Below are 14,112 nucleotides of genomic sequence, written 5' to 3'. Positions count from 1 at the left end.
ACCTGCGGCTCTCTGTTCTTTCTGGAAGCACCACAAACTGTATCTGTGAGTTGGATCGAAGCAGCAGCCGAATTCTAGACATCTGTTTTTCGTGATGCCTTCCCATCCGCATTCTACTCGGTGCCAAGGATGAATACTGCCACAAGAATCTAAACACATGGGCGGCGTTCAATATTTACGAATTGATCGACTTGATATGTTCATAAAATCAACTGGTGATGAATGAACTCGCGAATATTAATTTCAAATAGCTGCTAAACATTTCCAGATATACGGTCGCACTCAAATACTTCCGCAGGCTTTGCTGGTTATACATACAGCGAAGGTGCGATTCATGCACAAAACTACGAAAAAGCTGTGATCGACAAATGTAACAAATCAGTCTATTCTGATAAAGCCCTAGCAATCTACATCTAAGTAGGCTAACTCTTTGCTGCTTTATTGTTACGCAATTACGCATCCATATGTATCATGCCTCTTATCCGACATCACTTGTTCTTAGGGTGGCCAAGGTAGTCAGTGTGTCTACTCAAGTAGTAGTTTAAGTAAAAGAAGTAATGGTGAAAACGACTACTTAATTGCAAGTATCGATTTCCAGGACATGTCAAAACTACTTAAAGTGAAGGTAGGAAATGCAAGCTTTAAAAAGTACTGAAGTAATTTTGTTCGAGGGGTTAGATTTTGCGGTGCAGTTCACCACAAATGACTGCTTTCCGAAGTGCATGATATCGCTATCAACACAAAATGACTTATGAAATAACAATAGGTGTACTTTACGAAGAAAATATTTAGTTACCGTGATCCAGGGGCTATTTCACTTGGTTATTATGATAATTGCACTCATAAAAGTGGTGCAAACTTATCACAAGCAAAATATAAAGAGTAAAAAATAACTTATTTTGTTCAACATCAATAATTACAAGTGGAAGGCATAATGATTAGCATCCCGAATAGGGGTTGTTGTTGTTGTTACCGCTGTTTTAGGGCACAAATCCCTTATAGGCTATAGACTATAGGCTTATTGACCAGATCTGCAGTCATCGTGTATTATTTCATCGCATAACGTAATCATTACTCGAATCATCAGAGGTACATATCTGACTTCCAATTTTGCCCTGATCGAGTGGAATAATTCCATGATACGGCGAATGAAAAATTAACTTTCTAAATATATCCCATCTCATGGGCCCCTTAATACGTGTTTGCAGATCCCTTAGATGTCCATGAATTCTAGGTTACGATGTTCCGTAATGACTCGAGTCGTAATTATTCTTTGACTAGACTTGACTCGAGTCATTTTCTTAATGATGGAAAATGACAAATTTGTGTATTGACTCGACTTGTACTTGAAAAATAGGCCCTGTAACTGTCTTTATGTTTTAATAAACACGTTTAGAGTGAGAAAAATGAATATATCACGAATTAGAGGCCTTTGTTGGTATAATCCAAGAGTTTTGCAGAAGTGAGTTGAACCTGATTTGAACCCGACGCTGAACAGTAAACACCATGGCTTGGACTCGGAATCGAGTCTTATCACTGTGATTAGGACTCGACCCGTTGTTTCCTGACTTGAACTAGGACTTGACTCGGTGGTGAATTGAAAATCACTCTATAGTCAAAGCTATTAAAGTCCAATTGACTTATGACTTGGTTACGACCTCTGGTTTACACTTAACACTAAGAAGTGCCTCGCATATATATCAAATGTCCGTGTCCACGTAGTTTACTTTGGTGTTTTCTTTTGATTGCTTTAATTGCAGGAAACAGCGCTTCACACAGATTAGCCGACAAAAATAGGATTATGCAATAGAATTTCAAGTGCTTTGGTGGTTGTCTCCGGGTATACTACCATGACCTTATGATTGAAAATACTGACAGGGTCGTAGTTTCGAAGTGATCGCCATACGCCAAACAATTTCAATTTCTACACTCTCTAACAAACACGATATTATAAGGAATTATCAGAAATCATCTAACTCCGAAAGTCGAGATGTTTTTCGAAAATCTCCCACTCCATTCGATTTACCACAAAAGCATATTAATCATGGGCAGGGTATACTGGCTCATATTTTGCGATTATTTCCACGCCGTCAATGTAAATCATCATTTTCTGTGAATAGCTAGCAGACAGCCTATGCAGAGTATAATCTGATTGAGATATAAGTAAACATAATCTAAATTAATTGGCGCAATTGCTTAAACTTACCTTGCTTCCGTGTGTTTGCAAGTGATCGAGCACTTGACATCATCCATAATGCGGCGAAAAGAAAAATTCGGAGCATATTTATTTTTATAGTAGCTCGATAATAATCTGTTTCAATTTTCGGGATATTTCACTAATAGTGATATATTTAAAATTTACGAATGGTTCAATCGCATATTGTAGAGGGCTCATTCAATAATGGGTACAAGGCATTTCGGACATGAGCACTCTCATTTGCTTTAATATTCATATGCAGCAATAACAATGAATAGATCCGGTTATCATCAATTTCAATATAACGTTCCGTTTATAATAATCAAGTCGTGATAAATAAAATCGTACGCTTTTTACGTGATAGGTAAAATACACCTCACAAAGATCTATCAATAAATATACAGTCAAATACTCAATACGGAAGAACATCCGATGATACAGACCCCTTATATCGCACAACTGTCAACGCCAATGCAGGCGATTGCTTTCTTTATAATTGAAATGTCAGTTGATGTCGTGTTTTATCCGTATCAGAACAGTCGCTACTTTTTTTTCAAAACTTCGGCATTTCGCTATTCTCTCGGTCTCGAACGCATGTTATTTGCTAATCGTGTGAATTAACGTGCTAGCTACGAATGCTAAGTTCTTACTCCTATGGTTCTAGATATTCTATGACATGATCTCATGTTGGACATCCGCAGCATATACAGACAGAATATCGAGTCCTAGTCAAGTGGGTTCAGGGAAGTCCATGGAGTCAGGTCGGCTTCGCTGCTGAGCGAATTCTTTGCCTGCTTGAATCATATCAATAAACAAATATCCCTCTTTAACTCATCGCCTCTTCCTAGCAGCCTCCGGGCTGGGTGCGACCAACGAGCTTAATCGTGTGAAAAGTTTTCGAATGCTAGATCACAATGTGGCGTTATTGATTGATGTTATACTTTGATTCCACGGTGACGATTTAGACTTCATAAATGTTGATCGAAAGTATAGCAAGAAAGTAGCCTATGTTCAGTTTGCAAATTTTGAAGGTCCATGTCTTTTTGCAATATCTTGGCCATTGTAATGTGTGTCTCATAGTTTCATAGTAAACTGGGCCAATATATATGGTTGAAAGGAGATGAAAACTTGACTCAAAGTAAATTCTTTCAAAATGTGTGAAATGGACGTAAGATACTATCATCCACTGCGACGAAATCGTTTGATAACTGTGCATTGTATGTGGTGTTCTTATGTTGTGTCGTCATAGGGGATGTTTGTTTATTATACATTTCGGTTGGATGCTGAACTTTGGTTTTATCTAGTCTAGGGTTACCATACGTCTTCCTTTAGGGCAGTGGTTCCCAACGTGGGCGATTTGGCGGCCTAGGGGGCGAAAATGACGAAGGGAGCGACAGGGGGCCGAAAATGGACAAAGGGAGCGACAGGGGGCCAAAATAGCTAAGGGGGCGATGACGCGTTAAAACGGCTATATTGTAGTCAAGTCGGAGAATTGCCTTTTTTTTTTAGTCAACCCACGGAAATTTAGTTGCAAAAGTGTAAAATTCGACAACGAGCCGAAAAGTTGACCTTTTTTTAGGCAACCCGCCGATGATTACAGATTGTATACCGATTTTTCGGTTCACGAAATCTGGGGGGCGATGAACGGCGTTGAGCTTGAAAATGGGGCGATGAGTCGAAAAAGGTTGGAAACCACTGCTTTAGGAGGATTTGTTTTTCGGGTTTTTGAAAATGTCCTCCGAGGACGCCTAAATGTCCTCCTTTTTGAGATTTTGTCCTCTTTTTTCGGAATTTTGGTCAAATTTGTAGCAAAATTCGACTGAGATGCCGTAAATCAGCACCGAAGTGACGCTCCGGCGGGTATTTCGGGAGCTGAGAGAAAGTCGCCCGTTTTTTTTCTTTTAGTCAACCACTCGACAATGTGAAGGAAAAAACTGTACTTCGGGCACCGAGCGAGAAAGATGACCTTTTTTACCACTTTTTCAGGATTTTCCACCGGTATTCTGTTTGAAAATTTTGAAAAAGTGTCGACCTTTCTCGATTCCAAAATATGGTAACCCTAATCTAGTATTGCAGGTAAATAGAAATTTGGTATTTATTACCTGTTGTTTTCTTCGATACTTACGATGTAATTATTCATCACCGATGTCATTGTGTGACTGTAACACAGATTCGCCCAGCCGTTGAAAGGATGGCGCGAATCCATACGAAGTCACATTGACCATTCTAAGAATCAGGATACAGAGATGGAGTAACGATGGAAGGATACAGGGGGAATTGTTGGAAAGTTGGTAAGTGCAGTGCTCTTCAATCGGTGTGCAATTGTGCACGGAGCACCCTTAATTGAATCCAAATATACACGGGTTGCACCAGTTAAAAAGGGTGCATGAGAAACATGACACTCTAATGAAGCAGTGATTGATATTCTGCGGGTGACGCTCAGTGTGAGGTCAAATAGTAGGCTTCCTATGCCGCAGCAATCGTTAGATATTTTGAAATCATTATATTGTTTAAACATTCGAAAGCTACTAAGAAATTTTTCGAAATTCTGAATCTCGAGCTAACCAATAAACTATAATAAAAGGACGACTGTACGTAGATATCTGAATTTGCAATTTTTTCAGGAATTTCGATCAAGCCATTTGATTTGCAGAATTATCTTCGTCTGACAACAGCATCCTCACGCGAAATCGGTTCAACGAATAGAAATGCCATCAATGTCGGTTTTAATTTGTTTTTCAATGACATCATTTCATAACATCACGTGATTGACGACACCGTATAATAGGAAATGAGTGGAATTCCGTTTCTGACCTCGAAGTCGTAATTTCGCTCACAAATTCGTACAACTTTAATTTTATGTTATTTTGGTTACATCGTAATTGTCCCGTTTGCAAACGACGCGATTTCACCATAGTATTTTTCATATATTCTTGAACTTTCTCTCAGCATATGCTATAATGGTCTGCGCAAACTGACGCTAGCCCTAAAGGCTTTAGTTGCATCAATAACGATTAGTAGAATTACGAACAAAGCCGTTTGCACACAACATGATATCGCCATTATTCTCAAACCCTCGATAGTCTCGGTAGCCAGGTCCGTTTTAGGAAGCGTCACGAGATTGAAATCATATCTTTCCCGTCTCCAAACCACGCAGCTGATGGGTATTTGCTTTGCGTCGCCGATGTTAATTTTGTTGATGCACAACTTGTTATCCTTGGTGATGAAGTAGGGTTGAGCAGGGCCGTATCCGAAACTGAAGAGAAAGGTACTGATTCGAGTTCCGCTGGATTTAAATAGGTTTAACAGCCTATGAATTTATGATGCGCCTTATTGGCTTGTGCGTTAACCAGGCCTATCCAAATTGCGACCATGAATCCGACGCACGACGCCATGAAATTTAAAATTTCGACTGCGACTCTCCATAGCGACAGAGGGGATGAGTAACGAAGTACTTCTACTTTTTCGGAGTATCCAAACAGCTGGTGATGCTTTAGACCATAGTACTTCCACTTTAACATTTTTAAGGTAAACACCACACACTTTTTAGGCGACGAGATAGCGTAATCGAAAGCTGCAACACCAATGGGTTGCGGGCTCGAGTCCGACCGAGATCGATTCCAAAATTCCTATCCAAGTGTTGGAGGTTTATCTAGGCTCCTCCTCGCCATCTCATCCATGTACAAGTCCTCTGCTACGGAATAAAAATGCTGAAAAATTGCCTTGTGTAAATATCCATAGTAGTCGACAAACACCATGAATACTACAAACAACAAACAACTTACTTCTTACACTTTGACCTTGTACAGATTAGTCAGAGGTTGTTTCCAACATATATTTATGAGTGAAATTTTCATAACCCGTGTATGACCTGGTAACCGGATGTGTTTTCGAAAATTGCACGGATTTATATTGTCGTCAGTCATCTTCCGTTAGTCAGGGGAATACATCTTGCAGATTCAATAGTGGCCATCTTCAATCGGCTACTGAAAGAATTCGACGTCTTGTGAAAATCGACTTTTTGAAACTAGTTACTTATGCACTTTTCATATCTTCATTTTAAAATCCCCCTTGAAGTAGTTTTGAGATTCCTTGGACATCGATACTTCTTCTTGTAATTGAGTATAAATTTATAGTGTTACTTTTACCACTACTTTTCTGTAGGTTGCATAAAAAATATCAATTTAAAACAAACATGTTTAAATCAAGGCCCTTGTTTAAAGCATGTTTTTTGTTTGTTTGCTAGCCACGACGTCACGAATATTTAACTGTGACGTCACAGTGGATTGGCATTAACAATTGAAAATATAGGGTAAATATGTCTACTTCGACGAAAAGGGCTTCCGATCACTGTCATAAACCGACCAAAAATATCTTTAACCAGGACTACATCGTTATGCAGCATTTTTACGGTCGGCGGTCATCATCATCAGAACATCCATTCCGTAAAACTGATCTATATCTACGTGTAAAAACTGTTGAACCGACGAGGATTTCGAGGGTTCCAGCCACCCCACATCGTATAGGTCGACTGTTTTGGCTGTAAATCGTCCGTAGTCTCATAATACATGGTTTTTCGGACGTATTTACACAATTATGACATAATTAGACAACGACACCGTCCATCAAATCGCATTTCCCTACTTCGATAAATCGAAAAGTTTGAGTCGGACGCCGGTGCGATCAAAAGCATCCCTACTGCCCACTCCTACTCGCGACTCTGACGCTAACTAGGGTTGGGCACAATGATCGGAGTACTCGAATCTGAATCGAGTATTAATTGTAATGATTGGAGTCGAGTAGTAAAAGACAAATTTTTTCGAGTACTGAAATTATACGCTCCTCGTCATTGGAAGTTAATTTATCAACGAGAATAATAGTTTCGACAGTAATTTTCATTGCTGAAGTCTTGAAACTTTGATTAGCCGTATCGTAGCATACGAAACGTATAGTACAAAGCTGCGAACGTCACTGGAACTAGCACATTTCCGAAGTCATTATCGTCCCACAACATTGTCACCAAGTGCAATAAAATCGGTATTGTCGAAAAAGTATCAAATCATTGTTAATGTGATGAATAACAGGCATATATTCTTTGTGAATGCATAAAAGGTTCATATTTGAGCTTTCACATATTGTATTCTATTATGAGGTCATAATGAGTGATACTCGATTACTCGACTCGAAGCATATTACGTGATTCAGAATCGATTCACCCATGTACTCGACTTTGCCCAGCCCTAACGATGACTTTCAGTTCCCAGTCATGGAGATAAGTTTGTATTTATACGTTCCCATAGTGTCATCTAGCGGACTGAGTTCTGCAAGCAACTGTTTTTGCGTGCTGCATAACAGAGATGAGCGGATTTGAAATTTCTATGTCCTAATCCAATCCAAATCCGAACCTTCAAATCCAAATCCAAATCCTAATCCATAACTTTTTCATATTCAAGTCCATGTCCAATCCTAATCCGACTCCAACTGGAAATTTAGAAAAAATACTAATTTATGCAATGGAGGGATTCGAAAATATTCTTTCACAACCAACGATTCACTTGATTCAAGATAACCATAGTAACCATAAGTACATTAATAACTGATCTGAATAAAGTTTGTCGCCATTCGCCACACGACATTTCAATCTCCCAGAAAATAGGTAAATCCAATCCAAATCCTAATCCGTTCTGAAAAAAATGTCTAATCCAAATCCAATCCAAATCCGACAAAATTTCACAAATCCTGTTTTTTCAAAACCTAATCCTAATCCATGCTCATCTCTGCTGCATAAGCCTGTTCAAGTTAAGTTAATGCATGTCATCGACTAAAAATTTAGGAGCCACTGTAGACGATCGATGGAGGAAGCTCGTATCTTTCTCACAGTAGCCCAGATCCAGATCCGGAGTCCAAACTAGGACCATTTAGTTGGGGCTTTTACAAGGCTATTTTCCTCGATTATGATGTGGTAAGCAGATCAAGTATGCCTTGTCTATATCCGATAACTTTCACATTTTCCAGTCACCACCTACTTATTCAGATAAAAGTACAAAAGGTGAGTTTATAAGCACTGAATCAACGTTTTACTATAGAATGTAAACATGGAACGGCAACGACCGATTTTGCAGCTTCGTTCCGCTTCGCTGAGGCTGGAGCGGAGAATTGTTTTGCGTAATCGACTGTAGGATTTCTGGCAATACAAAAGTTATCTTACCGAGCGCAGAAATTACTGAATCTGGTCTTGATCGAAAGCTATTGTCGCACTGACTCCAAAACTATGAATAAAAATATGGTCACGCCCCAGTCTTTGTAGAAAAATCACCCTCAACATCTGAAATGTGCATTGTTCAGAACAATCGGCAAAATATCTCGGCGTCACCATCGATGCCAAAATGTCTTGGAAGCAGCATATTGAATGCACAATATCAAAACTAGCTCGGTGTGTGGGAATAATGACCCGTCTGCAACCTTTGGTTTCCAGATCAATACTACGAACCATATATTTCTCTCTTTTCCACTCTCACCTGCAACATGGAATCGTAGTGTGGGGAAGTGCATGCACAACATTTTTGTGCAGAATTCGAACCCTGCAAAAACGTGCGATACGGTTGATCTCATCCGCACCTTTACGTACCAAACTATCGCCTTACTACCGTAAGCGCCGAATTTTGCAAGTTGACAAACTATATCGCTTCGATCAAAAGTCATTCACAAATATTTTTTTTCAATAGTTTGCCTCCTGTGTTTGATGCCTGCTAAAAATGTCCACTGTCATTACACGAGATCCTCGTCTAAAGGAAATATCTACTTTACCCCCACCCAATAGCAACCCAACTAAGAGATCTATCGACTACTCGGGACCTATCATCTGGAATGCATTACCACCACATATCCGTGAATTGCCTTATAACAGATTCAAAAAAGCCCTACTTGATCACCTCTTGTCGTTACACTAACACTGTTGCCCTACCTCGGCCAGACATTGCTCAATTGATCATTTGCTACCATCGTTTAAGTTTTCTTCAATTTTTTTTTTACCTACCGTAACATTTTTTACAGCCAGACTGTTTAGAGTCGAGTGTACCTGTTTGATTCTGGTGTGATCAGACCAGACATGGGGTAATCGCGATTAGTAATCGTAATCGATTACGACGATTACAGCATTTTCAAGTAATCGTAATCGCAATCGATTACATTCGAAAAAATTCCGAAGTAATCGTAATCGTAATCGACTACTTCCCATATCTAATCGATTTCTTTGTGAAAGAACGATTACTTTTTATTTGTATAAGGACTATGACATAAACTGAACATTCGTGAACAAGAAAGATGTATTATACCAGGTTCATGATAACACAAACGTCTGATTTTTAAATGCCATTGCTCATTATTACGTCAGAAGTAGCCTATTAGCGTTGCTAGTCATTGCGTAAGAAGTATCCACTGTAAATAGATATTCGATGTACGTCACGTACATTCGTGTGATTGTAAGAACACCCGCCGTGCAGTATATCAGGTTATCAACTCATCCCACACGTCAGTACCCCGGAGCAGGATAATTAATCACCACTCTACCAAGTAACTTGTGTATTGATGTTTGGTTAGGCAAACGCAGTTTGACCGTTGTTGCTTGGCGAGCAGTAGGCCTATGTAGTACTACATACACCGGACAGAGAATTGAAATTTTGTACTCGTCAGATATAACATTACGGTTTCCACAACGAAGCAATAAAACTCAACAGTTGCTGATATATATCACAACCGAGCCTTTTTTGCCGTTTCTCGTAGCGGCAGCTTGCAGTACATTATCTGTATTAAAAAGTTGAAGGCGGAATTTTATGTTCTCTTCATCTTATTCTCATATGGCTCTACTTGAAACATGCGCTAATCGTTATTTCAAATTCTTTACTCAACATTGGGACCTGCCGCCATCGCCATGGGCTTATATATAATTCAGTGTTGGGATCAAGTCACTACCTTCGAGTCACGAGTCATCTCGAGTCATTGAAGATTTTGACTCGAGTCAAGTCAAGTCAATCGATTTTCGAAGGTGACTCGAGTCAAGTCAAGTCACTCGATTTTTGGTTGTGACTCGAGTCAAGTCGAGTCAAGTCAAGTCAAGTCACGAGTCAAGTCACAATTCAAGTCAAATTGAATTTTCGAAGTATGAGTGATGATTGTGAGTGATAACATTTTGGCAGCTGTGTGAAAGGCAGATTAATTAGCCTTTATCGTGAATCAAATACATAATATAAAATTAAATATACATGCAAAAAGGCGTTGTATCGCACACGCACCCGTAGAACTGCTAAAAAATACGTGAGTAACGGTATAATTACAAGCTACGGTCTGTTATTATCAGCCAAAATAAATGACCGAATACGAAGCCTTGAGAATATTAAACAAATTGATATGGTACAATACACTACCCATCAACACATCCGTGAGAATATAAACGCATAAACTATATTCATTCGATTTAAATCATACAAGAGGGTTGGTAAAGGTGAGCACTGCTCAATATAAGCACTGCGCCATCTAAGAAACATAGCTATTAGAATAATCTACTATTACCACGGCAACGTAAGCTGTGATCATTTCGTTTGCGGCCAATGTACTTCTGATGTAAAAATGGAGGACCAGTGGAAGTGGAACGTACAATAAGTGAAAGACTGGTTGCTCTCACAAGTGTCACTGGCGTATTGCGAATCATCCGAATATAAACATATGATACAGTGATTTAGTAGACACCATTTACTTTTTGATGACTTGAAATTGACTCGTAAATTTTGCTCCGAGTCACGAGTCACTCCACATTTCTGAAGCGCCGAGTCAAGTCAAGTCAAGTCATTTTAGCAAAGTGACTCGAGTCAAGTCAAGTCATACGAAAAAGTTGACTCGAGTCAAGTCATGACTCGAGTCATCCCAACACTGTATCATGTTAGCGTGGGTAGTAGCTAGACTCAGGAACAAAACAGCTATTCGTCCCCCAGTCCAAACGTTAGTCTTTAGCCCCCATAGGGTGATAATTTCAAGTTGAAGACTGAATTTCGTCAATAACATTGGTAATCGCATTACATTATTATCAATTTTTATTCTTCTCTCTCTCTCTCTCTGCCCCCGATGGTCAGATTTACCTGCAGAGCTGGGGGCACGTAATTCATAATTATAACGTCTGTTATCTTGTTTATAATTACTTTAGTGTATGTTGTTAATTCGTGATTTCCGGTATGTTATATAATCAAAAGATATTGTTGTATCCCTAACGTAGCAGACTAAAAGAAAAACTTTCGTGAGACGCACGCACAAATTGTCATGTCTTTAATGCTCTGTGAGTGTCCGGGTGGCATTTGCATTGTGGGCTCGGATTGGAAAGACTGGACTATTAGCCACGCCCACCCAGCGCGGCTATTGACAATGGACACATGCCCTAAATTTCGGCCAAGGTCTTTCTTTAGTAGCACACTTCGTGAAGTCGCGTGTTGGTCGAAATTGCATATGTCTTTTGGTGTGTCGTGGCACGGTATTGACTGGAAACTAAATGCATATTGCCATAAATTAGGGTTGCATTTAAAACAAAAACAAATTTAAAGCGAGCATGTTTATAACGTGCTCTTGTTTAAAACATGTTTTTTTAAAGCCTTGACGTCACCAATGTGGATTGACATTGACAATTGAAAATATAGGGTAAATATAGCTCCTTTGATGAAATATCTGTACTATAACTGTTGAACCGACTATTTTGAGGGGTTCCAACCATCTCATATCGATGTACGTCGGCCAAATCGGGTGGTAATTGTGGAAAGCATTTACACAATTATGGCATAATTTTACAACTTAAAAAAACACAATTTAAATACATGCCTACTATAAATTATATATGCTTTTTTGTTGAAGGGGAGACGTATGCATTCCAAAATCAAGCTTGTCTAGAGAGAATTTTCAAGTTAATTAAATCTTTCGAGAATACTCTGTAATTTATGTTGGTTTACGAAATACTCTTGAGTCCCCTCCGAGCTCGCTCCCCACCCTGTTGGGAAATTTGTGGTGCGGCAGTCATGGACCTAGCAAGAATGCAATTGGTTGGGTGCGATAAATCGTCCTCTATAAAAATGGGCAATGGGTACATTATGATGTAACAAGCAAATGATCGACGCATCTTTTTTAAAGGAAGTTTGTTATCTCGTTAGGCCTTTTCAGCGCAATCCATATATTGTCTTCCAATATAACTTCTAAAATGCAAAATAAATGTAATCGTGAGTAATCGTGATTACTTTTCCAATGTAATCGTAATCGTAATCGACTACTTCCTGATTTTGCTGTACTCGTAATCGTAATCGCGTCATTCGGAAGTAATCGTAATCGCAATCGATTACATTCATGAAGTAATCACCCCATGTCTGGATCAGACTAGATGACCTTCACAGTCATATCGATCATTCCTATCTAATACCGAATACCGTGCAAGCATATTTTCTGTACCACCACCACTGCCGTGTGTTATGTATTTTGGTTTGATGAAAATAAAGACTCTCTCTCTCTCTCTCGGATAACCGCGACACAATGGCCATAACAATGACCCCGTGCGAACAATGCCGATATTTCAGACTTGGAGGGCGGATTCTACGTGGATCAGTGCCTGGTCATATTTTAATTTATATTTTCGGAATCGGTGCGACAGTAGCTTTCGATCACGACCAGATTCAGGAAATTCTGCGCTCGGGAAGATAGCTTTTGGATTGCCAGAAATCCTACAGTCGCTTACGCAGAACAATTCTCCACTCCAGCCTCAGCGAAGCAGAACGAAGCTGCAAAATTGGTCGTTGCCGTTCCATGTTTACATTCTATAGTTATATACCGTTCTTACCTGAAATCCTTTCTTAGCATGGTTGAGTGATGACGCTCCCATCTAACTGAAGTCCTTGTTGTGACGTTTCCAGGACAGACCAGTTTGAGAGAGTCGCCCGATTCGACTGGAATGGTAATCGCGGAATCAGTGTGCACGGTGTTCTCATCGCTCCGACATTCTTCGTAACATATTTCAATTAAAACTTCATTCTTTTTCCGCTTCGCAATTTGGCGAATATGCAATCGCATGCTGCGCACATCTTGACATTGCAACAGCTCATTTTCGGTTTTTATATAGCAAAAACCTAACCGTCTCCTTTCACCCCGCCCCGCACACCCGTCACAAGACATCCAGTCATTCCATTGCAGAATGGTTTTTGAGTTTCCTAATTCAAGTGACCGCGTCGGCTTCATTCCTCTGTCTTTGAACACCCACCTGAGTTCATCTGGGTCGTGAACGGCTAATCTCGTAACGGAGAGACTTGTTTCGTTGGTCGTCGAACACGCGAAACTCCCAGAATCAGACAGTCTCAGGTTTTTTACTCTGAATTCGGTCCGATCAAACGGTCTTGTAATGGTGATTCGGGCGTTGTTAATATCATTATGCTCCTTTCGCAAGGTCGGATAAGCGTACCCTTCAAACTTCAAAAATGGATAGCCTCTGAGTTCACAATCATAGTACAGATCTTCTCCGATCATCCGGTCGACATAGTTTATCGCAACATTTTCGCTTGGGATGAAATTTTCGTTCACGGAAATCGCCTGAATGCACACGAACAATAGCAACTTCGAAAATGCTAGCCACGTTGGGTAAACAATCATCGCTGTCGGAACTAGGAAGACGGTAGACGTGTCTGTGATTGGGAATGCTCCAAGTTTCATAGACAGTTTTTACTGACATCATAAAGGTTAGGTAATATTCGACCACAGCGCGTGATTGGATTACGACTGCTGATTACATATGCAGAGAGGCGTGTCAGGGGCGTCAACTTCCCGGTTGTTTCTTTATTTCAAAAACCAGTGCTACCACTTCTAGAATTATCGGATTGGGCATTTGTGTAGCAATTGTTGTT

At 39.8% G+C, this 14,112-nt stretch overlaps 2 protein-coding genes across 2 annotated transcripts in view; both read right to left on the bottom strand.

Moving 5' to 3' along the window:
• The window catches only part of LOC145457865 (uncharacterized), a 37,938-nt gene extending 35,031 nt beyond the window's left edge, over window positions 1-2,907 (bottom strand). The window contains exons 1-2 of the mRNA XM_080336156.1: window positions 2,207-2,907; window positions 3-149 (exon numbers count right to left, since the gene is read on the bottom strand). Of these exons, the coding sequence (XP_080192282.1) occupies window positions 3-149; window positions 2,207-2,282 (223 nt within the window). The 5' untranslated portion in view covers window positions 2,283-2,907. The remainder of the gene's footprint in view (window positions 1-2; window positions 150-2,206) is intronic.
• Window positions 2,908-4,244: 1,337 nt separating this feature from the next.
• LOC145456828 (uncharacterized) lies at window positions 4,245-14,042 on the bottom strand. The gene is made up of 2 exons (XM_080334950.1): window positions 13,059-14,042; window positions 4,245-5,453 (listed from the first exon to the last, which is right to left on the bottom strand). The coding sequence occupies exons 1-2, from the start codon at window positions 13,919-13,921 to the stop codon at window positions 5,153-5,155; spliced, it is 1,164 nt and encodes a 387-aa protein (XP_080191076.1). The 5' UTR covers window positions 13,922-14,042; the 3' UTR covers window positions 4,245-5,152.
• Between the last annotated feature and the right edge of the window lie 70 nt (window positions 14,043-14,112).

Source organism: Botryllus schlosseri, chromosome 15 (genome assembly GCF_051294905.1).
Source record: "Botryllus schlosseri isolate E-star chromosome 15, Bs_hap1, whole genome shotgun sequence".
NCBI classification, from domain to species: domain Eukaryota; kingdom Metazoa; phylum Chordata; class Ascidiacea; order Stolidobranchia; family Styelidae; genus Botryllus; species Botryllus schlosseri.
The sequence above is the reverse complement of the archived record's forward strand: the minus strand, read 5'-3'. Positions and strand labels throughout refer to the sequence as shown.